The sequence below is a fragment of the Daldinia childiae genome (assembly GCF_008694065.1).
Source record: "Daldinia childiae strain JS-1345 chromosome Unknown Scaffold2, whole genome shotgun sequence".
NCBI classification, from domain to species: domain Eukaryota; kingdom Fungi; phylum Ascomycota; class Sordariomycetes; order Xylariales; family Hypoxylaceae; genus Daldinia; species Daldinia childiae.
Window position 1 is genome coordinate 5,103,525 of NW_022984643.1, and position 22,460 is coordinate 5,125,984.

A 22,460-nucleotide genomic window follows, 5' to 3' on the forward strand; every position below is an offset into this window, starting at 1 on the left:
CTGCTTGTGGATACATCCTATGGCGAACAGGTCTTAAACTGCTAGCCCTCAGCTTATCCCCTGAGTTGGTAATTCCTCATCTAACCGAGGTCTTACGCTCTGACTATAATCCGGAGAAGATCAACTTTAAAGTCGCTTTCAGACTTCAATTTTCATAACTAGCAGGCTACTTTCCGAGGCATCCCTTTCGAAGGTAAAGAGAATATAGATTCGAGAGCTAGTGCAATCACTACCTTGGCACTTAATAGCTTAGACAACCAAAAAATCCGAACCAAGCTGTTTTCATTATGGATACATTACTGTAAGTACAATATACACGCTTAATGATTGTCTTGATATTTGGGCGCATCTACATACTACATAGCGAGGTCCTTGAGGTACAAGTTCAGGATAACGAGACGGATAGTTAGTTGCTTTGCTACTTTTATAGGGATGGACATATGTTCTGCATTTACCCCGGTCTCTTGGATATTAGGAGCATCGGGCTGGTAAAGATATCTCTGGTAGGACAGGGGCTGGTTTCTGTTAGTTTTGCAATTTATATACCCTGGCCCTCATCGTCATATTTGCTCTATTTCTTGTCCCGTTCTAAGGAATATAAGGCGCGAGGTTCACTATGGCACAATTTCAATGCCAAGAATGTTCTGATGCTAATTCTAATAGTACTGCGGATATCGCCGCGAATGCCCCGAGGTACCGGCGTAAGAGCAGCACCTTTATCGACGGCATTCACGATGTTCCGGAAGATGGTGATAGGGCCCCGGCCCAGCTGTACAGCACTATGTCAGGGAGGCTTTTCCACTCTGGCCGTATCGCTATTGTCATGGTGGGACTTCCTGCTCGAGGCAAGACGTAGGTCTCAACTCTGTCTGCGTATGTTACGCGAGCGCTGACGCTTTTATAGTCATATTGCTGTCTCATTAGCACGATATCTACAATGGTACCTAGTGTCAATTACCCTAGCACTACGAGCTTGATCTCATATATTCTAGGTTAGGTGTCAAGACACGGATTTTTCACCTCGGCGACTACCGTCGAGCTACCGTCGGTCAAGGTGGCCATGTGCCCGAAGACTATTTCTATCCGAACGCATCGCCGGCTTCAATCGTCTTACGCCAGAAAATTCTCAAGAAGTGTCGTGAAGATATTTACGGCTGGCTTAACCATGAAAACGGCCAGGTAGCAATATATGATGCAGTGAATCCTACTGCAAGTGGTCGTCGTTCACTAGCCAAAGAATTTGCGAAGCATGACGTTCAGGTGAGATGTTATTTGAAAGAGTATCCTTAAGTGAAAGATTAGTGTTAACGATATGGCAGACCCTGTTCTTGGAATCTTATGTTGACGATGACAACCTCCTTCGAGAGAACGCACGTAACGTCAAGATTGGATCCCCTGATGTACGGCACCCAAATGTCCTTCTTATTTCAAGCATGACTAATATTAGCAGTTCGCCAATATGGATCCTGACGAGGCTGCTAAGCTATACCTCACGCGTATGGAGACCAAGATACCGGCATTTGAGACTATGGACGAAAAAGAGCTTAACTATATCAAAATGATTAATGCAGGCCAGAAATTCTTCTACAACAACGTGTCCTTCAATTATCTTTCGCACCGCATTGTATTCTACCTAACCAACACTCACATCAAGTCCCGAGCAACATTCTTCGTTCGACCTGGTACTGCCACGGAAGAAGAAAGTTATAAAGCTGATCCGCCATTATCCGAAGAGGGTGAAAAATATGCTAGAATAATGACAGAGACGGTGATCAAGCACCGTGAGCAAGAACGAGCCGCACGGATTGCAGAAGGAGGGTCTGATATGCCGCTGCGTCCGCTGGCGGTATGGTGTTCAACACGTATGCGCACAATGCAAACAGCAGATGTCTTTCAGGAGCTCGGATACAAAGTTCGTCAGCGAAGTCAGATGGCCCAAATTAACCCAGGAGTCTGTGAAAGGCTAAGTGAACGCGCTATTCGCCGTCTCTACCCCGAGGAAGTAGAGAAGCATGAACTCGATCCTTATCACCACCGTTATCCGCGCGCCGAGTCCTACCACGACCTCGCTGTACGACTCGAACCAATTATTCTAGAGCTTGAACGTGAGCAGAACGACTTACTAATCATCGCTCACGAGAGCGTACTACGAGTCCTCTATGCGTATCTTATGCACTGCAGCACTATGGACATTCCTAATCTCAAATTCCCACGGAACGAAATTATCGAGGTCATCCCAGGCGCGTACCAGAATGATGCTAAACGTATTCATATCCCAGGTCTCGACCCTAAGACTGTCCCTGGCTCCCCCGAGGATATACGGATTCCCGTGCCGGACAGTGATATTAATGCTCCAGCACCGCTTCCAGGTGGAGGCCTCTCCGCGCCTGCGATACCGCCTATTACTATCGAAAAGCCGCCCGAGAAAGTAGTCAATACGGCGGCCGAAGCGGTGATGGACAAGATCACAGATGAAGATTAAGCCGCGTTAAAAGTTAGCATATGTGCTCATAGAAATACCAAGCACGTCATACCAATGTATTAGGCTGCTTCTACATAACCCTAAATAGAGAGCCACGGTGGGAGACATTCATGAAGGGGATAACTATACAATTCCTTGAATACAGGATGCGGCTCTAGCACTGCCGTAGTTAGGGTCGCATGGGGAAACCCCTATTGGTAATCCCTAGAGGGAAAAAAGGCCACCGGCTCGCGTCGGTATCAAAGACTCACACAACACTATTACAAATATTGATTATTTAGTGTTGTACTAAATTCCAGTCAACTAACCCTGAGAAACATCATGATAAAGAGGACTTCTATGTTAATGTAAATTCTTCGAAACTAAGAGATGAAAGGGACCAGCTATAAGTATTTGTCTATTCTATCTATGTTAACTACATGATAATCCTAAGTCAGAGCGTAAGTAATGCCAAAATTGGTATTTATTATAGGATAATCTTGACTGTATGACTTAACGTAATGGTTACTTATATGTAGTTATATATTTATTCGGGGAAATTAAGCGAATATATGGGAAGCACCGTCCGTCCATTAGTCTTTTCGAATACTATATACTCCCGTTCCCTTCTTGTTAATATATTATTCTCCGCAGTGCCTCTTTTCATGCTGAATTATTGAAAGGTAGTTAGGTACTCAATTATAAAAAACAGAAACCCAATTCCATATACACTTCTCAAACAATCTCTAGTATGACTCAATAAAAGAATATCTTCGTACCGGTCCCATCTATCGTGCTATTCTACTACGTCAGCGCCCCTAATATACAAAACCACCAATAGGTCTATCTGATATATAATCTATCAGAACCATTTGTCAAGGGGTACCTTAGGTAGGTATATACTTAGGTAAGTATCCACTTGCCTATACCAATCTACCAAAGCCCTCCGATGGCCATCCCCGGGGGTATATCCATCTAGCGTAGTCCGCTCCGCCCCGACGGTGGCCCCTCCTCGTCTAGCGGACCGGATCTCCTGTTATGGGGCCGCGCCCCCGGGCTTCCCGCCAGCAGCCCCGGAGGGGAGGTGCTAATAGGCTCTTCCGCAACCTTCCGCTCCTAAACCCCGCAATGCTGGTATAGGTCGGCCGGACTTGTATCTTATCTATAACTCGATGTGAAAAAAAAAAAAACAGTATATGCTTGTAGTGGTCTGACGCCCGTTCTTAAGGCTTTCCTAGCCCAGTCTCTTCATAAACTTATCAATCTATCAGGCCTGTGCACTATCTACCTAATACATCCCTCTAATTAGAGCGCACATTTTATACTTCTTATATTAGTACAGGTATGGGCTTTAATAGTCATGTTAATAAACCATAGAACCATAGAACGAGATATTATAGAAAGTATATGAAATTTGAGGTATAATTAATTAAGATGATGCAAAAGTATGCACCACGAACTTCAGGCTCTATTACGAGACCACTTTTGCGACCAAGACGCAGCAGAAGATGTATTTTAGTACACTCGCTATCTAAAAAGACGCCGTTTGAATGCTGTCCAATTACCCATTTTTCACGTCCCGTATTAATGCGATATATTTTAACCGAAAGTTCGCTCATTACCTGAGTACGCCTACAGATCAACCTGTCTCGTTTTTGAAGCTCCTTGCGGCAAATCTCGTGTATCACCAACGCCTGCCGGGTATCTTGTATCTGAAATCAATAGTCCAATCCATCCACATGAAGTCATAGCACTACTGGACTAGAACACCCAAAGTTAGCAGAGGCACCTGCAGAGAATTGTACGAAAGGAGCACAGGAGGTCAAGTAAATCGCACTTGTATCGCTAGATCACAACTCCAGCTGTGATCTTGAGTAGACCGCGCCATGTAACAGGTAAAAGGGAACAATGCTGATATACTTACCAATGCATTCCCTATCTGGCATATTTATTCTCTTACTATCCTTCCCCTTGCCTTTATCGTGATGCAACTTCGACTTCCCTTTTTTCGGTGTAGGAGTGATATCTGCATCATTCTCTTTTATACGTTCCTTTTCGATGTTTTCTACGAATTCGTAATCATCTTCAGTTTCCATCGATGTCGAGTCCCGTAGCGGTTCCTTGCTTGATTTCATGAAGACCCCGAATCTAGTAACCGACAAGCTCTTGCGGCCTTCACCAGCTTGACTATGGGGTCTACTTTTATTGCCGCCTCTGAATCTCGCAGCGGCCCGGCTGAGCCTTTGAGCCGTAGTCTCCTCCCCAGGTGTGACAGCTGGTGAGAGTCCCTCTGATACTGCTGCGGGGCTCGGGATACCGGAATCATTGTAGACACTGCCTCGTCGGGATACGCTAAGAAATCCATCATCATCCGCAAAACTGCGACGTGGCGGCGGCTCCAAGTCCGCCGAAAAGCGTATTCCACCGTTAGTCGCCGGCTGGGGGGCCAAGTTATCAAAGTAGCTACTTGGTCGACGGGAGACCGAGAGTCTTTCCTGACTTTGTGTCGCTGAAGTTTCTGAATTAGTTAAATTGAGGGCTGCGTCGTCGTATGATGGCGGCTCCATGTCTGTGCTTTCGGTCGAGCTGGCTGCCACCTCTACTATCGGGACAATCTGATAGAAGAGTAAGTAAGGCATCTCTTCCTTGAGCGATTCCTTTATGTCATCAACAAGGGTTACCCGATTTTCAATCGCAAGGTCATCAAATTTAACCCACTGTGCCTCTTCATAATCTGGAGGCGGATCACTATCATGTCTGCGGTTATCAGTGAGGAGCTTGGGGGCTACGCGGCAAAAAGAGACGTAGTGGCCGGAGTGTAGCGAATCCCCCCGGTGGCAGACCACAGATTGAAGCACAAGCTTGTACTCAGCAGCAAGTCCACTTTCTTCTACATGTCTTTCGTCGACAATGAAATGTGGCAACCTCAAGCTATCGGGAATATCGATATACGTGTTCTGCCGCTTCATGTTACCGTTCGTATCCATCATATACCGTTTCAGGCAGATCCCGACAACGGGTCGTTGACTAAAGTGTCGTGCAACCTCCAGGTCGCTCTCTGGTTCCTTATTCGCAGGGGAATGCCACGCTATGATCTCTATTAGTCTCATAACCCTTATAAGAGAGTAGAAAATCGTACGTATAAGTCTGAAGAATTGCCAAGCAGGTATTGTCACGGCTCTAACAATCGATGCTGTATGCTTGGCTCTCTGAAACAAACTAGCGGTATCGGGTTCAGACGGTTTGCCTTGCTCATCGACTACAACCCGTTGTATTATACTTTCAGTTCGACTTCTATGTGGCCGTAAATTTGTCTGAGGCCCTGAAGCTCCCGCTTCGGAATTCGTTTGGAGGTCCGAGAGATGAGATTCTTGGGCTATTGTCCACCTTCGTTCTAAATGTGGGCCATGCTCGGATTCAGGTGCGATACCTTCTTGCTGATCTTCCTCGGTAACGACCCGAATCGTACTTTTAGGTTCATTGGAAGTATCGAGGGGTTGTAAGTTTGGCATCGTTTCAAATCGTTCTGCCTTTTTCTCCTCCAGACTGTCTCTTAGTACATCGACCTGAGAGTTGAAGTATTCCTCTAAACAATCTTCTAATTTAATTCCCTTTCCGTTATTATCCGGTGGTACGGCAAGGTTCAAGAGTCTTTCGTATACGACTTTGTGATCAGCGTCGTCGTTTTTTCCTTGATGAAACAAGTCGACTTGTAAAGTAAGGAGAGGAAGTTGAAGAGTCTCCGTGATGAATGCGAAGGCTTCGGATGTATCCTGCTGTTCTAATAATTGTGCATCTCTCCAACCACATGCAGCCAAGGCGTCCTGAATGTGCTGGGTCTGCCTAGTATTAGGTCCGTTGTAAATAGTCTTGCGTTCGAGGGAAAAAAAAGATACTTACCATATCTGTTTCGATCAACTTTCCGCTTCTTAGCATGTTCACCCAAAGTCGGAGCAGCGCAGCTAACTTCCTCTGTGGTTCATCCATAGAGTCGCTCTTGAGCATGCACTCGAACGATTCAAGTTTAGCAAACATGGCAAAGAGTAGTGCGTCGAGATAGCAGGTCACATTCCCTCGATTTTCAGCTCCAAGCATGTGGACCGCTGGGTTGTAACTGATAATCTTGCCGGAGAGGGAGACATGCTGTAATAGCAGCAGTTCCATAGCCTTATCGACATCGCCGGAGGAATATTTAGAATTAAGTACATATCGAATCTGATCGTCGCTTAGGATGGGAAAGTCTAGGTCGGCAACTCGCCGTCGTATATCGTCGATCTGTTCGAATTAACGATTAGGGTTACTTGAAGCGCAGGTGAATGTCGAAGTTTGCGTTGACACACCTTAGCTCCCTCCTTTTCTCGCTCTGTACCGGCGCTAGTAGACTGTCGAGATTCTGGTTTGAATATAGAAAAAAAGGCTTCGGCTGATAGAGGTCGGTGTTGCTGAAGAGATGTAGTTAGAATGCAAGTTACTTATTAAGATGGAGACGTGACATATTCAATGTCACCTTACCTTATGGGCCGGATCGGACGATCTATTACGACGGTGACCATTCTTCTCGCGGCGACTCAGGAACTTCCTAGGAATGCTAGTCTTCATGGTGGGGTCTCGCAACATTTGAAGATTGGCCTAGGGGGCTAGGCTCGAGGGGATTAAAAGTAGTAGGTGTTGATAATTTATGATTTACAACAACGGCACCAGCCTTCGCTCATGTTCGTATTTGGTAATGCGCTGTGCGACGGTGACGGGCGACTCCTCTTTGGCCTTTCTCTTTTAAAATAAAATTCGACGCTTTGAACTATCGCTGCCGATAGACGGTGTGCCAAGCCTGGGTCGAGCGTCGATGCGACTGGGACTTGGTGTTAAGGCTGGAGATGATGATGGTACGACAAGGGAACTCGCATGGCTCAAAATGATAGTAAAAGTCGAATTGTTTATTCAGAGAGAAAGAGAAAAGTAGAAGGATAAGAGAGACAAGAAGAATTGTTTGCAATGTAACGGAAGCTTGCAGCAGCCAAGGAAGTTCAGAGGCTGAAGAACTAAGTTGTTGCAGCGGTGGCAGTACGGGGCTCTGCGCTGCGTGTAAAGTTCCTAACGAAGACTGAGCGTTTCGCGTCGTCAAGGGTCCAAAAAAAAAGGTAGTGAGATATGGTCGATCTAATATGGGGAAACCAAGGTTGTTTGTATCTTGTCTTGACAATTGATTACATTATATAATCGTATTCGCGTGATGTAAACTAACTAAGGAAGAGACTTATTTTTTTTCAACCACGGGTTCTAATTAATCAGTTGTTGAGAGATGTTTCTCGAATTTAGGCAAGGTGAGGCGCTAAGAGTAAAGAGACATGGGCTGTATAATAAATCTGTTATGTAAGTTGATGGAAGGGGAGAATGAAACGAACGAGACCAGACCTGAGGCAAGTTTCTTTCAAGGTAAAAAAAGGGCAAGAGGCAGATAAAACTAAATTTATTTCATTCCATCTACGCTGGTATGGTACTTAAAGTTCATTGAAATGTATAAAGATGTAGCAAGCGCAACTTTAATCAAGTACACTAGACCTCACCTAACTCAAAAATACGCCAAAGTGCACCTTTGCAACTTCTTAAGCAGGCATGGTGCAGGTATTAGGGGAGGCACCTGGCAGGTTTCTCGGGACGAGGAAAACAAAGTAAACTAACCTTTAATAATATGTCTCCGACATCATGGAACCTTTTTTCCTTAAGGAGAAATCCAGAAGGGCCGTTTCTCCCACTCCATTGGCGGACCTCGGCGCTGCAGGCGATCGAATGAGATCTCACTGGTCTCGTTAGCCGCCTAGGTACCTAGTATACTCTGTATTACCTATATATGTAGACTTAAGCATGTGTATGTAAGTTTGAATCCTTCGGTCGGCGATCTATTTGGCTAATTGCCCGTGGTCCTAGGAATGATGTAGGTTGGATTACCCAAACCAACGAAGTTAAAGTCTTTGTCGAATCAAAGCACGAATGCGAAAGCGGCTGTAATGAAATGCGTAATAGGCAATCTAAGAATTATTGATGCCTACGAGTGATGATGTACGATGTACGATGTACATGTATTGTATGTACAATACCTTGCTTTTTTCAGCCTTACCGTTGTCAGCTTCCATGTCTCATGATATGTCCATATGTTATGTAGGTATATTAGGTACGTAATGAGTAATATTGTATATGCATATATAGTCGTGCCGTTACGAGCACCATCGTGATACAATACCAAAAAAAGACAAGCTAGTATCCGTAGCCATAGCACTTAAGAACGCTACTGTACAATGGAGGGTTTGTCAGCTGATCGACATACCACCGCATTGTCGGGTGCTATTAGTATTCCGAGCCTCCTCGGTATCTAAGGTGAATAGAACTTATGTTACCTAAAGTGACGATATATATTATGTATTATCGGTTGATCTATCTATATTTATAACGTACAACTTGTTGGTAATGTGAGGTGTCTTCATCTTAACCCTTCACCAAAATCTTACAATCTAGTGTGTAATAATATTGAATGCTTAAAATCCATGCTTGCCTTCGGAATTGATAGGAATAGCCTCAACTACCCAAGTGAAATAGTTACGACGTTAGATTGTCGTGCAACCATTACACCTATAGGAGCGTCCCTGCATAGTGCATTAGGTACCTGTACTTTGTATATTGATAAGAATCTAGGTCGATTTAGGATGATGAGAAACATGTATGTACCTATCTCTACCTTAGGTTACACAACGTGGGGTTAGGATTACGACCTACGTAATAAAAGTCACCAATCATAAAGCTAGAATTATCTTAAATAAAGCTCGGATTAGTGGTTTCGCCGAAAAACTTTCCCATGCTGTGGGACCGTGGGAATAGATATGCGCCTAGGAAATTTCCGACTATTTGAGCTTTTGAGGCTGTAGATCGATTGCGTGGAGTAGGCTGCGAGAAATTCGTTGTTAGAGTGCGCGAGACATTATGGCAGCTCTCAGAGAAGCCCCTCGAGCTGGCCGTCAGCTTCTTGGTACGGCCTCGCGTTGGATGCCTTGTTCGGCCACTATTCAAAGATGTGCATCCACCAGCGCTACACCCGTGATACCTGATATTGAGGAGGATTCCGGCTTAACGGCACCAATTGTCACAAGGGAAGATGCGAAAGTTACGGATCCAAGAAAGAGGGCAAGTCGCAGAAACTACGAATTGCCGCACGAGAGGTAGGCTCGACATACAATGCGATAAACTTTTTGAGCGGAGGAATGGATTGCTAAATCTCGATCGCGTAGATACCGATATCATCCTCCCAAATTTGACCGAGGACCTTTGCACCCAGTTCAACCACCCCCATCCTCAGATCCTGTTGCTCGAGATTTCGCGCCTGGACCGTTCAACCTCCCCCGACTAAAGCAAACCTTCCACTCGACAACTGCCTCCGACATCATGACTTTAATGTACCAGCATGTTCCCCCTGGAACACCTGATAAGCCTGAAAGGATACGCTTGAGGGAATGGGACGACACATCGCCCTATATGAAAAATCGACCTAAGAGAGGGCCCCGAGGTGCCGATGTTCTCTTCCCGCTCGAGAAGAATATCACCTGGCAGAATATTCCCGAGATCAGGGCGGTACATCTAGCTATGTACATGCCCAAGGCGAAGAAGAACCCGGACCATATTACTGTGGGAAGGGCAGTGTTGCGGACTATTACAGGTGTCCGCCCTGAGGTTACGACAACCAAGACGAGTGTTTCCCAGTGGGGTATTGTCAAGGGTGACAGGACAGGCGTAAAATGCTCGCTATACGGAGACCATGCTTACGAGTTCATGGACAAGGTCATCCACTTAGTCTTCCCAAAGATCAAGGATTGGAAGGGCATTGAAGGTTTGTATCCAGTGACCATTCTGAGAAAACTCGGCATTAACAAAATCTAGGCACCAGCGGCGACAGCACCGGCAACATCAGCTGGGGTTTCGAACCCCAGGACATGCTCTACTTCCCGGAAATCGAAGCTAACTATTCTGTAAGTTTTCAAAAATAAGTTAGGCAACGGGATTAGCCGTTTACTTACATGCGCATCTAGCTATACCCATCTAAGATGATATCTGGGTGTCGCATGACCCTCGAAACAACAGCAAAGTCCGATAGACACGCCAGAATACTCTGCATGAGTTTGGGTATCCCATTCTACGGCAAACTTGTAGACTAAGGCATAGCACTCATGTTCCCTTAAGATGTACATATTCACCGTCTTACCACGTCGGGATGATGCTGTAGACTAATACAGTTGTACAATATATGCGGAATCACAAATCAAAAGAATTCAAAGATATGTGTAATGCTATTTCGTGTTTTACGATTATAGAAACCAGTGACTATCTCCAAGTGTATCATGACCACGTAGATCCCCCTTTTTTGACTGACCCAGATGTGCCCACCAACGCCGATGATGCCATTGTCCCATACCCCATAACCATCGAACCTTATGCATTCAAAGCCCTCTGCTTCAATCCGTTAATCAGTCCGTCCACCGCATCCATATCCGCTGCGTCAATACCCTCCTGGACTTCCTCGCCCCTCTTCCGCAGCTCCTTGGCGGCAACGTCTAAAGCGGGTTGGTAATTTCTTACGGCGGAGCTGAGCGCATAGACTGCCTTGCGGCGCACATCCTTTGTCTCTCCCTGATTAGTAGCAGTAACACTCTCCTCCGCCTTCGTCGTCTCCTTCTCCTCCCCAGCACCCGCGCGCTTCTCCACCGGCAACCGGTCCCCCAGCGCCATCGTCACAAGCCTCTCCACCCCGCCCAGCGCCACCAGGCGTTCCTGGCTCGGCGCATTATTCTGGACGGCAGTGCCGACGCACCACGCCGCCATAAGCCGCAGCTGGTCCTCCTCGTGGGCCAGCAGCTCGAGCAGCGGCGTCCACAATCCTAGCTTAGATAAAAGGTTGGCATTGTCGAGCGACTCGACTAGTTGCTCTAGGTTGTCGAAGGCCGTCATCTTGGACTCGAGCGTGATTTCCGGGTCGCTGGATGTGATGTGCTCGACGGACGCCTGCATCAGCTCCGCGTCGGACGGCGCGCCCATGATTGCGGCGAGTGCCTCCGCGCTCAGCGTTGACCGGGGCGCGGTGGATTCTGGGGCCGAGGGGTCGGTCTCTGCGGAGTTTTCGATGCTCCATTTTAGCAGCTCGTTTAGGCCTTTTTCATTTGCCATTTTTGCGATATCTTTTCTACTCTTGATCGGGTATTTCTTGTGAAGAAAATAATGGCTGTAATTCGAATAGTTAAGTCAAGATTTCCTTTTTCTCTTCGGCCGCGGGGGGAGCTGAGAACAAGCAAGGGAGGTTGCTGAAGTTTGGTAGATTACGTCGTTTTACGTTGTCTGAGACAAGGTTCTGAGTACCGAGCGATTGGTTCACCTTGAAGATTTTGATGCCGATTTCAGATGTTAGTTTTAGATGTTGAAATTACTGAATACGTTGAAAAATTTAGACAGAGCCTTCATAGAGGTATTGTATTCTTAGGCTGTTCGTCAACTTGCCAAATTTTTGGCTGAGTAACTAGGTATACAATATTCTCCATAGATCCCCAAGATTCGCGAAGCTTCACAAGGACAGGGCTGATAAGCTGAGAAAGTGGAGATAATATATAGATATTAGCCAATCAGAAGAGAAATTTTATTTGAATGAGCAGCTAAGGCACTTGAGGTATCTACTATCAATTTAGGTAGAATTAGGCACAACTATCTTATTTTTATTTTTTTATACCTTTAATACATGTTAGCTACAGGCGGCTTGAATGCCTGATATATTTATCAGACATCCTATTATACCTTAAGTAGGTACCTTAGGTAAGTAAACATCTTAATAGCCGTTATCTTTTTCAGTCATTGCCATAACATAACAAAGATACAAAGATGATGATGATTGAGCTGCCCCACCATGAATGCCCCTCACCCCGCCTTCTTTTTCTTCCAGTCTTGACCGCCCTTACCCCTAACAATTCAAGATATGGTTATAAAATTTGTTCAAGTTGCCATGTCACGATGTCAATTAAATAATACAATTAATATCGGGAAGCCTATTTGTTAGCGGATTTTTAGCTCCTTTTTTTTCTTCTTCTTTTCGCGTCGTGAATACTTGACAATTGTTTCTAAAGTTGAAACCAACATGTTATACGCGGCACATTGTGTTATACCTCACTCTTTAAGTATCTGCCTAGAGTACCATGTAAGTTGCGTATCAGCAAAAAGAACGGGCGTGTCCTTACGAATCATCATATATACGTAGTTGAAGTAGTCGTCGAGAAGGTATGCGAGGCTGGGATAAAAAAGGTAGGACAGCACAAGTTCCTTTGCCCCTGCATACGCAACCCACTCGCCCCCATGAGATTGACAATTCTGACCAGTATCGGCGATGCCTGCTTGGCGTCAAGTTTCCCATAATAAACCTATCAAGTCAGAGGTCAGATGTCAGATGTCAGATGGGAGTACAGTTTCTAATAGTATACGTAATTGAGCCCTTATGCTAAGCCACAGGCAACATGATAAACTGCAAACACATGTGTGGAAGTTATTGACTGGGCTGTCGGTCCTCGGCGCATCTTCAAGTACGAGATAAGTTGCAGACTTCCTGAAGTGTAACCCCTGACTACCAGGTAAATACTAAGATAGGTACCGTACACTGACCGCGACAACGAGGTGGGTTAGGTACCTTAGTCTATCGGTAAGTCTTGGCGAGGAGGTAGAACTTATAATAATTCTAGGCACCTCTAAATAAAATCAGTGATGGATACACAGTCATATGCTAATCCGTAAAGATTAGGTACCTACCTGTAATAATTAGTGACGCCTTGTCAAGATACCAATTAAATACTAAACAACCAAAGTGAGGCTTTTCGAAGATACCTGATTAACGTTTATCAACCAACGTAACTTAACGTTAGGTAGAAGGTATTGTACCTAGGTAGGTAAATATTGTACCTAACTAGAAGGAGCTTATTTATTTTTATTTGGGCAGATTACCAGATTACTAGGCATATTTCCGCTTTGTGTCAGCGGTGAAGGTGCACTACCCAGTTGTATCCAGTTGTATCACTGGTTCTATCCAGTTGTAATTGTCTAAGTGAATTGGGTTGTGTGCGTAGGCCATTCTTACCCCTGTAAAATTAGAAAGTATTAGAAAGTACCTTGGGTACTTTGAAGCGGTATGGAGTCTCTGATAGGCCTACGTATTTGTACTTGGTTGTGCCCCGCCTCTTTTTTTGTTTCGGCCCACAAGTTCCTCCCATCGACTGTGGGATCGGTGCATCAAGCCAACTTCGTTCCTCCCTTTTTTCCCACACTCTCGCCCCAGAAGTAATTGACTTGTCCGACTTCTCTACCTTAAAATCAACTTCCACGCCAAACACCTCCTTTTTCTCGTCATCCTTCTGCCCAGCAGACGTCGAGAAAAACAACACCATCTTTGCTCTCACGATCCGGGAATCGCAAGGGCTATCAGAAACTTCCTCATTCTCTTCTAATTTAATCTTTTACTACCTAACCTACATAATCCATCACAATGGAGGGTATGTTATTGCTCAACCTAAGATCTTGTCTCGAATCCAACTCGTGGCTTCGAGCTTCTAATGAGTTCACAATGGCTAACATCACTTTTCATCGCAGAGGAAGTTGCTGCCCTCGTTATCGACAATGGGTAAGATTTAACCTCACCTCACCGCATCCCGAAGCGCACTTCTTTTTAGGGGGTGATGTAGATAATAATCATCATCCAAACCCTTCGATACTGGCTTCGAAATAAACAATGTTAGAACACTCGAGCTGACTTGATATTAGTTCGGGTATGTGCAAGGCCGGTTTCGCCGGTGATGATGCTCCCCGAGCTGTTTTCCGTAAGTTCCATCCTCGCCCAACCATTGCCCCCGCTTCAGCCTCATCAGAATGGGCCTAAATTTGGATTCTTTCCTAACATGTTAACATAGCGTCCATCGTTGGTCGTCCCCGCCATCATGGGTAAGTAGCTGATCCGATATACTACGTGTATAACTACCGCGCACGACAATATCTAACAATATGCTAGTATCATGATCGGTATGGGTCAGAAGGACTCGTACGTCGGTGATGAGGCACAGTCGAAGCGTGGTATCCTAACCCTGCGATACCCCATCGAGCACGGTGTCGTTACCAACTGGGATGACATGGAGAAGATCTGGCATCACACTTTCTACAACGAGCTGCGTGTGGCTCCTGAGGAGCACCCCGTTCTGCTCACGGAGGCTCCCATCAACCCCAAGTCTAACCGTGAGAAGATGACCCAGATTGTTTTCGAGACTTTCAACGCCCCCGCCTTCTACGTCTCCATCCAGGCTGTCCTGTCTCTGTACGCTTCCGGTCGTACTACCGGTATCGTGCTCGACTCCGGTGATGGTGTTACCCACGTTGTCCCCATCTACGAAGGTTTCGCCCTTCCCCACGCCATTGCTCGTGTCGATATGGCTGGTCGTGACTTGACCGACTACCTCATGAAGATCCTCGCTGAGCGCGGCTACAGCTTCTCCACCACCGCCGAACGAGAAATCGTCCGAGATATCAAGGAGAAGCTCTGCTACGTCGCTCTTGACTTCGAGCAGGAGATCCAGACTGCTGCCCAGAGCTCCAGCTTGGAGAAGTCCTACGAGCTTCCCGATGGTCAGGTCATTACTATTGGTAACGAACGATTCCGTGCCCCCGAGGCTCTGTTCCAGCCTTCCGTACTGGGTCTTGAGAGCGGTGGTATCCACGTCACTACTTTCAACTCCATCATGAAGTGCGATGTCGATGTCCGAAAGGACCTCTACGGCAACATTGTCATGGTACGTATTTATTCTCTGAATATATCTAATTTTAAGTACTAATTTGCTATCTACAGTCTGGTGGTACTACTATGTACCCTGGTCTCTCCGACCGTATGCAGAAGGAGATCACCGCCTTGGCCCCGTCATCCATGAAGGTCAGGATTATCGCTCCCCCTGAGCGAAAGTACTCCGTCTGGATCGGTGGTTCCATCTTGGCTTCTCTGTCCACCTTCCAGCAAATGTGGATCTCCAAGCAGGAGTACGACGAGAGCGGTCCTTCGATCGTTCACCGCAAGTGCTTCTAAGGTATTTGCTCCCATGAGAAATTCCGCTCCTGATCTACGGGTCTAACAATAAAATAGCGCCTGAAACACCACAAACCCAATAATTTCTCACGAGCCCGTAATATTCCCAACCGGGGCGCGACATGTTTGGAGCTCCCACCGTTGCGAATGTATCCCAGTCGAGACTCGTATCTACGAAAAATTCTGATAATGATCGAAAGATTGGGGCTGTATTACTCCCAGGGAAAAAGAGAATATGAGGTGCTTTACTTTTAGGAGGCCCATTCAAGCACGGGGTGGACTAGACAATTCCAGCCGAGGTTGATCATATACTACTTTATTTCTTCGTTACACTAATAAGTCTGGCGTGCCACCTTGTGAACCACAAGCATGTAAAAACCTACTACGTAATGATTCAGTAGAAACTATATTTCTCCAACGATTCGTAAATTCGCTCGTGTAGTGTAATGACAACTGGTATAGATTATATTACTTCAAAAAGTGATTACGAAGCAAATTCTCACGTTTTTACATATACTCATAGATGGACCAACTGCCTACCTTTTTAAGCTTGCTTATTTTCTATTCTTTCGCTACTCTTCGGGTTATCTTGAACCTCTTCCTTCTCCCCGCCTTCCTCGAACTCGTCTTCTTCAAAAGCCTCTTCTTCCTCCTGCAGCGCGGTCCCAGGCTGAGCCTGTTGTTTCTCCTCGTCGAGCTTGCGATACTTCCGGCGGCTCTTCTTGGCGGAGCTGGCCTTCTTCTTGCGCTTGAATTCGCCGACGACGGCGGAGCGGCTCTCGTCGCCGCGGGCTAGCTGGTCCAGCTTGTCGGCTAGCAGTTGCCGGGCTATGACGCGGTTCTGAGAGCGGGAGCGGGTCGCTTGGGACTTGACGACGAGACCGGTGGGGAGGTGCTTGAGTTGGACTGCTGAGTTGGTTTTGTTCTGGGGGGGCTGTTAATCAAGTGCATTCTTTCTGTGAGCTACTACATATGTAGGTGTGTAGGAATGTGGCATAGTAGGTAAGAAGGGTATGGATATATATATGGGTAGGCACGCACAATCTTCTGCCCGCCGGGCCCGCTGCCCTTTAGGAAGGACTCCTCGATATCTTCCTCAGGAGGCGGCTTAGGGCGCGGCGGTAGGTTGGTGTTTTTGAGGAGAGGCGGGGAGGTGGAGAAGTTGGACGGTCGAGAGGCGATGGTGGTGGTGGTGGTGGTGGTAGAATATATATGGGATGGTCGAGTTATGGAGGGAAGGTAGTTGCGGAGCGGTTGCAGCCGCAGTAGTAGCGAGGGCATTATTGGTATTACTGTTGTGCTGGAGGTAGAAGCTGTCGATTTGGAGACCCTTTTACATGTAATTAGGTAGTTTTTAAATTATATGACATTGGATTAAGTTTATACTTCAATCCTGCATCTTCATAGTAAATATCATTAGCAGCTGTCAGACCCGTGCTGCGACGTCACTGGCACTTACTTTTTTCTCCCTACGGAATAGGTACATGTACCTAAGGTATATAGTCAGCTCAGATTACATACATGAGGTACATAGTGAATACTTAGGTAAGTTAGGTACCTAAGTACCTTACCCTTACCCTGCCTTACTTCATAAATTAGCGCGGCAGGCAATTCCGACAATTCAGCAAAGATTACCCCGTAAAAGGGGGAATTCCCACTTTCCCATTTCCATTGGTCCAATTAAGTTGTCCATATTATGAGTGCAGCCGTTAACAAACAGCAAGGATCCGTGCTGTCAGGGCTGTTGTACCCGTACCCTTGAGGGCAATTCGCCAATTAGGTACCTAGCTACGCGTTCCCGTTTTCCTTCGGCCGGCGGTGGATTTTGCGAGACCCTTTTTCGAGAGCGTGCGTGGTTCGAGAACCGCTTCGACTTATATCCTTGTCTTCTGTGAATTACTTCTTCCGAGACGACACGAGACAAGACGAGGCCTCCGAATATCAATCAACATACATATCTACTAGTTATATGGCAAGATCTGTTTCGCCGTTGACATCGTTTTCTTCAAACACTTTAAACATCCCTAAAGACAAACGGGGGAACATAGGTCTTTGACTTGCTTGATATATCGCGCGAATCCGACCGGTAGAGACTCGAGTTGGAACTAGCAAGAGAGATAAGAGGTATCGAAAAGAAGAAGAAAAAAAGAAGCAAATATAATCAAGATGGAGTACTTAGCAAAAGAGCCCGAGAACCTCAATGCCGTTCAGCGGTTCGGCCGCTGGCTTCGGTTGAAGCAGTACCAGATTGAAGTTACGTTCGGTGTCTACATGTTTACGTCGGCCGAGAGATTTATATTTTGTGAGTTATCTGTTTATAGACGTTATCATTGCCGCAGCACTGTCCCTCGATATACTCCTACATCAGGGAAAATGAATAGGATAAATGTGCTGCAATACTAGCGTCAGGTTGAAATGGCCTACATGCTAATTGCTCTCTTATATATAGGGTCCGTCGTATTCCTCTTATGCAGTCTATTGACCATCGCCGTCGTGCTCTACCTCCCCCAGCATCTTCTCTTCATCATCAGTCGCGCCTGGTTCTACGTCAATGGCGGTGACAGCGGGGTTGCTTCCAATGTGGTCGCAGGCAATAAGGACGCACTATCACTAGCAACTTCATCTATGGCGAAGACTATGGCGGCAGCGGCTACTGAGACGGCCGAATATATGAACCGGGAGCTATGATGCTTGAAGAACCCCCCGACTGTGGAGGATCTAAAGATACACGGATGAAGCCTCGGGCATATTTCTCTTGTGTGAACCAGCAAACGACGAATGATATAATAATGGTAATCAGTGGTGCTTGTATATGGTGCAGCCCAGTCTACGAGTGATGGGATGAGGCGTTAATGTGTTTGTGTAAGATAGTTTGGCGTTTGGATCGATAGACTTGTATCAATAGGCTCGCGGATGCCTTCCAAGAAGCCCATTAGAAAGGCGTGCGTATCTAGACATTTGCATAGCTGAAAGCAAGCCAATTTCATGGGGTTCTCTCTGGAAACGAATATACCCTAAGTGAGCCATCCTCACCAGCTATCGCCAGCTCATTCATAGATCGCATTGGCCTCCATGAGAGTTGAAGAACAGCCTTAGCCAGGCATAATCTATGGTAAAACCGTTAGTAGTTGATATTCTAGAAATTAGATGACAGAAACTTACTCTGGCTTTAAACTCAACTTTGATGATACACCGAGTGATATCGCATCGACCGAATATATCGAAACATTTCCAATCTCTGTGCCCACGGCTAGGAGAAAGGTGTTATTCTCGGTGCTACGATGTAAAAAGTCGACAGCCGTGACCGGATGAGTTTCTGGTATAGTAGTTACGCAGGTGATGCCCGACTCCGCGGAGTCGGGCGATGCGTGTCGCCATATCTTCACTTGCTTGTCTCGACCCGCTGTGGCGAATACAAATGAATTGAACCAAGGAGCCCAAGCTGCATCCAAGATCATCCTCGAATGACCCTTAGGGTTGGACTGCAGGAGCTTATAGCTCTGCTTATTATCATTGTCCCTCTCGAAAACTGCCCATTGCCTGTCTCGCCCAACGCTGAGTAAGTACCTATCATCGGGAGAGAATCGTAGGCGTGTTGTAGTTAGAGAATGAGCTGTTAATGGTGGTTTCACTTCAGTCCACTTCTCTGTCTCGAATAAACGGATGACGGCATGGTTGATTGAGCTCGCTTTGCATGCGCTAGCAATCAAAGTTCCATCGTGACTTACAGCCAGGCATGAAATCTCGTAACCGTGTCCGTAGAGCTTTTCAATTTCAGGCCAGAGGGTGTGCCGAGAGAGGCTGTCCTCGAATGGCGGGTGGTCGATGTCCAATACGGATTTGCGGACCGTGGACCCTGGATCTAAGGCGCCTCGGTCCGTCTCGGGATTGGCTACTTGGACTTCGAGATCGTCGTCGACAGCTTCGATTGCCTTGTTTGAGAGGCCGAGGACCGGCATGTTAGCAGCGTCGGGCATAGCCTCGACGTCTTCATTGCCGATGTCACACAACCTACTTAGTAGCTTTGCCACCGCCTTCGGCTCATCAAATACACGCATCAGCTTCTCGTCGGCGCCGGAGACGAACTTGGAATTCCCAAGCGAGTCGATACAGTTAAGGTCATAGCCGTGGATTTGCGGCCGAGCCATCTCATGCCACGTCTTTTTACCAGGTCCGTTGTTCCAGCTCGCGTGTAACCGTGTCGTCTGGTCTGCACTCGTAGAAAGTAAATAATCACCATTCTTTGACCATGCTATACCGGTGACGGCTCTTGTGTGGCCAGTAATACCGATGTGTGGGATCCATTGATCTCGCTCCTTATTATAGTCCCACAACCTCCAACTACCGGTCCTCCCGAGGCATACCACCGAAGTTCCATCCGGTGACCAAAGTCCCGTCCAGAAACCACCTGTGCTGCCTGTTGCTGTAGTGGCACCTTGTTCCCTGCTGATCTCACCGAGCCGTACAGTCGTAACCCAGATCCCCGATGAAGGGTCTGCCTCCCATATAGCCAGTGTATTATCTGCAGAAGTAGAAAGGAGTTGGAGTTTTCCGGTAGATAGATCCGAGTACCATCTGGCACTATAAATCCAATCATCGTGTCCTAGCAATAGAGCTTCGAATGTGATAGAATAGTCCTTTTCTACAGTTTTCAGTCTATGGGCCTTGTTTGAGGGAGACCTTCCCGGCATGAATGCGCCCATAGACGGATCAGCTCCATTTGCAGTTGCAGCGGGTAACTCTTTACCCTGGTGAAACCGCCAGAGGCGAATATACTTATCCTGGCTCGCAGATGCCAATATCAAATCGCTATCGGGACTAGTTCTCTCCCATCTAAAGTCTAATGACCGAATCCAACCCTCATGGCCTGATAAGGTCGCCTGAAGCTGGAACTCGGGGTTATTTCTAGAACTTGCCACGAATATTTGGACGATGTCTCTAGTCCCCGCTACGGCTAGGACTAAGGCTTCACCATCCTGTCTAAGCGTACTTAGAGCCATTGAAAGAGGGAAGAATTTCGGGGCAGTCTTAATCGTTTGTAGCAAGCGAACATTGTCTTCTTCCAGAACCCACACTTTTATCGAGGCATCTGCTGCTCCCGTAGCAAATATCCTCGACGTCGAAGTTGCCGACGCTCCTTCATGGCAGGCTGCTATAAAGTTAATTGCAGCCGTATGGCCCTGTGCAGTCTGGATGCAGGATGCAGTAGTGATATCCGAGCCATCGGATGAAAGTTCCCAGACTTTCAAGCTTTGGTCATCAGCACCACTGAGCAAATAAGTTTTAGACTCTCCCTCAAGTTTGGGCAGAAACCTAACGGCCTTAACGGCACCACTATGTCCGGATATGAGGTTTGTCACACCTCTTGGTTGTAAATCCTAATGAAATAAAAATTATTAGAAATTAACAAGATATACATCAGACCCTTGAATTATAATTAGTTGGACCTACATGGGGTCGCCATAGAGCGATATAAGAGTCAGCTCCGTAAGCTACAATCCCATCTTCATTCCAATCTGCTACAGCAGTGTGCCTATTGGCACCAGCGGAGAGATAATCTACGCCGACCTGGTAATTCTCCATGTGCGGTGTTATAGTTGTGTTTTGTATGGGAAATAATTTGGTACATGGCAAGTTGCTTTTACAAAGTATAAAAGACAAGGCTTATGATTGGTTGGTGCTCCAAAAATTCAGTTGAGAAGTCTGCGTCAGTTGCAAAATCTCCACTTGCCGGGTGAATACAGTCGGCACTGTGCGCTTAGTATAGGTACTTAGTTAGGTACCTAGGGTATACTAGTCGACAGTTTATCTACGCTGACTTACATAAACCTTTCCTCTCTTATAGCGTATTTAAGTAACTCATTACTGTTTACTACTTACATGTACCTAATATTTACCGTATTTATAAGGTAATATAACTAGAAGTAAAATTATCATCTATTCCGTTTTCTAATATATACTCTCATATCAAATACCTATGTAGGTAAGTAATCTTTAATTGCTTACTTAGGTAGGTAGTTTCCATGACGTAAATATGAAGAATAAATGACAGCTTATATACATTAGGTAGATAATCAAGCTCCTTGTACTACATAATGTAAATGAACCCTTTACTCCTATTGAAGCATGCAGCGTACAAGAGGCTAATGCTAAATATACCGTAATTTAAGACAAAAATACTATAAATGGAAACCTGGTACCTTAAAGAACCAGAGTATGGGTTTTTTAATGTCGGATTGCCCTATTTGCACCTTAAGCCACAAATACCCTACTGGACGATATCTCGGGGCTAATAAGAACGTCTCTTTTTCACATCGTCGAGCGTCGAGCGTCGAGCGTCGAGCGTCGTATACAAGTAATTGGTTCATACAAAGGAGTTTCATTCCGATTCCCCGTTTTGTAATTCTATACTCCCGGACTAGAACCGTACCATGAAGAAATTATATTCGTAAAGTAGGTAAGATTAATATCTAAGATAGGTAGGTAATCAAATAACTACCTAGACAAATTCCTCGCGAACGCTACAATAGCCAGGATGGAAATAGAACACCCCTAACCCCTTTACCAATTACAATATCCAAAACAGCCGCCCTTAACCCTGAGCTCCCTCCTTGCCGCCGTGCAGCAAGTATACCTACATACATATGCTATGTATGCCCGAATAAGACACACGTGCCATACCCGCAGGCACCTGATCAACTTGGGCGCTGATGGAGCATCCACCAAAGCTTCCGCATGAGCGTCGGCTCTATTCTGAGCGGCGTACCAGCCCCTTACCTACCGACCACGGGCTGAGATCGATCTACCTCTGAATCCCGTGGCGTCAGGGTTGACCCCCTCGGCGCCACGAGGGACGCTGAAGGCATCTGC

General features: G+C 46.2%; 8 protein-coding genes across 9 annotated transcripts; 4 read left to right on the forward strand and 4 right to left on the reverse strand.

The window, feature by feature from the left end:
- Positions 1 to 287: 287 nt before the first annotated feature.
- Positions 288 to 2,482, forward strand: GL218_02277 (uncharacterized protein; the record flags this gene model as incomplete). Of its 2 annotated transcripts, XM_033578780.1 has the most annotated exons (6): positions 288 to 301; positions 664 to 852; positions 905 to 940; positions 993 to 1,260; positions 1,320 to 1,400; positions 1,451 to 2,482. In XM_033578780.1, 6 exons carry the CDS (start codon positions 288 to 290, stop codon positions 2,480 to 2,482), a joined length of 1,620 nt encoding a protein of 539 aa, XP_033439358.1. The 2 variants fall into 2 exon arrangements, with proteins under 2 accessions (XP_033439358.1, XP_033439357.1); XM_033578781.1 differs by lacking the exon at positions 288 to 301 and having other exon boundaries at positions 617 to 852.
- A 1,829-nt stretch (positions 2,483 to 4,311) lies between these two features.
- On the reverse strand, positions 4,312 to 7,060 carry GL218_02278 (uncharacterized protein; the record flags this gene model as incomplete). The annotated part of the gene is made up of 5 exons (XM_033578782.1): positions 4,312 to 5,549; positions 5,601 to 6,300; positions 6,362 to 6,736; positions 6,802 to 6,903; positions 6,974 to 7,060. 5 exons carry the CDS (start codon positions 7,058 to 7,060, stop codon positions 4,312 to 4,314), a joined length of 2,502 nt encoding a protein of 833 aa, XP_033439350.1.
- Positions 7,061 to 9,433: 2,373 nt separating this feature from the next.
- GL218_02279 (putative 54S ribosomal protein L7, mitochondrial) lies at positions 9,434 to 10,659 on the forward strand (the record flags this gene model as incomplete). The annotated part of the gene is made up of 4 exons (XM_033578783.1): positions 9,434 to 9,669; positions 9,739 to 10,334; positions 10,385 to 10,473; positions 10,534 to 10,659. 4 exons carry the CDS (start codon positions 9,434 to 9,436, stop codon positions 10,657 to 10,659), a joined length of 1,047 nt encoding a protein of 348 aa, XP_033439349.1.
- A 274-nt stretch (positions 10,660 to 10,933) lies between these two features.
- On the reverse strand, positions 10,934 to 11,665 carry GL218_02280 (Hsp70 nucleotide exchange factor FES1; the record flags this gene model as incomplete). The annotated part of the gene is made up of 1 exon (XM_033578784.1): positions 10,934 to 11,665. The coding sequence occupies one exon, from the start codon at positions 11,663 to 11,665 to the stop codon at positions 10,934 to 10,936; it is 732 nt and encodes a 243-aa protein (XP_033438888.1).
- A 2,347-nt stretch (positions 11,666 to 14,012) lies between these two features.
- Positions 14,013 to 15,590, forward strand: GL218_02281 (actin; the record flags this gene model as incomplete). Its single annotated transcript, XM_033578785.1, has 6 exons — positions 14,013 to 14,019; positions 14,117 to 14,147; positions 14,288 to 14,343; positions 14,434 to 14,464; positions 14,532 to 15,303; positions 15,360 to 15,590. The coding sequence occupies 6 exons, from the start codon at positions 14,013 to 14,015 to the stop codon at positions 15,588 to 15,590; spliced, it is 1,128 nt and encodes a 375-aa protein (XP_033438889.1).
- A 544-nt stretch (positions 15,591 to 16,134) lies between these two features.
- Positions 16,135 to 16,871, reverse strand: GL218_02282 (uncharacterized protein; the record flags this gene model as incomplete). The annotated part of the gene is made up of 2 exons (XM_033578786.1): positions 16,135 to 16,515; positions 16,632 to 16,871. The coding sequence occupies 2 exons, from the start codon at positions 16,869 to 16,871 to the stop codon at positions 16,135 to 16,137; spliced, it is 621 nt and encodes a 206-aa protein (XP_033438890.1).
- Positions 16,872 to 17,756: 885 nt separating this feature from the next.
- Positions 17,757 to 18,278, forward strand: GL218_02283 (uncharacterized protein; the record flags this gene model as incomplete). The annotated part of the gene is made up of 2 exons (XM_033578787.1): positions 17,757 to 17,892; positions 18,040 to 18,278. The coding sequence occupies 2 exons, from the start codon at positions 17,757 to 17,759 to the stop codon at positions 18,276 to 18,278; spliced, it is 375 nt and encodes a 124-aa protein (XP_033438891.1).
- A 295-nt stretch (positions 18,279 to 18,573) lies between these two features.
- Positions 18,574 to 21,173, reverse strand: GL218_02284 (Elongator complex protein 2; the record flags this gene model as incomplete). Its single annotated transcript, XM_033578788.1, has 3 exons — positions 18,574 to 18,697; positions 18,753 to 20,968; positions 21,042 to 21,173. 3 exons carry the CDS (start codon positions 21,171 to 21,173, stop codon positions 18,574 to 18,576), a joined length of 2,472 nt encoding a protein of 823 aa, XP_033438884.1.
- Between the last annotated feature and the right edge of the window lie 1,287 nt (positions 21,174 to 22,460).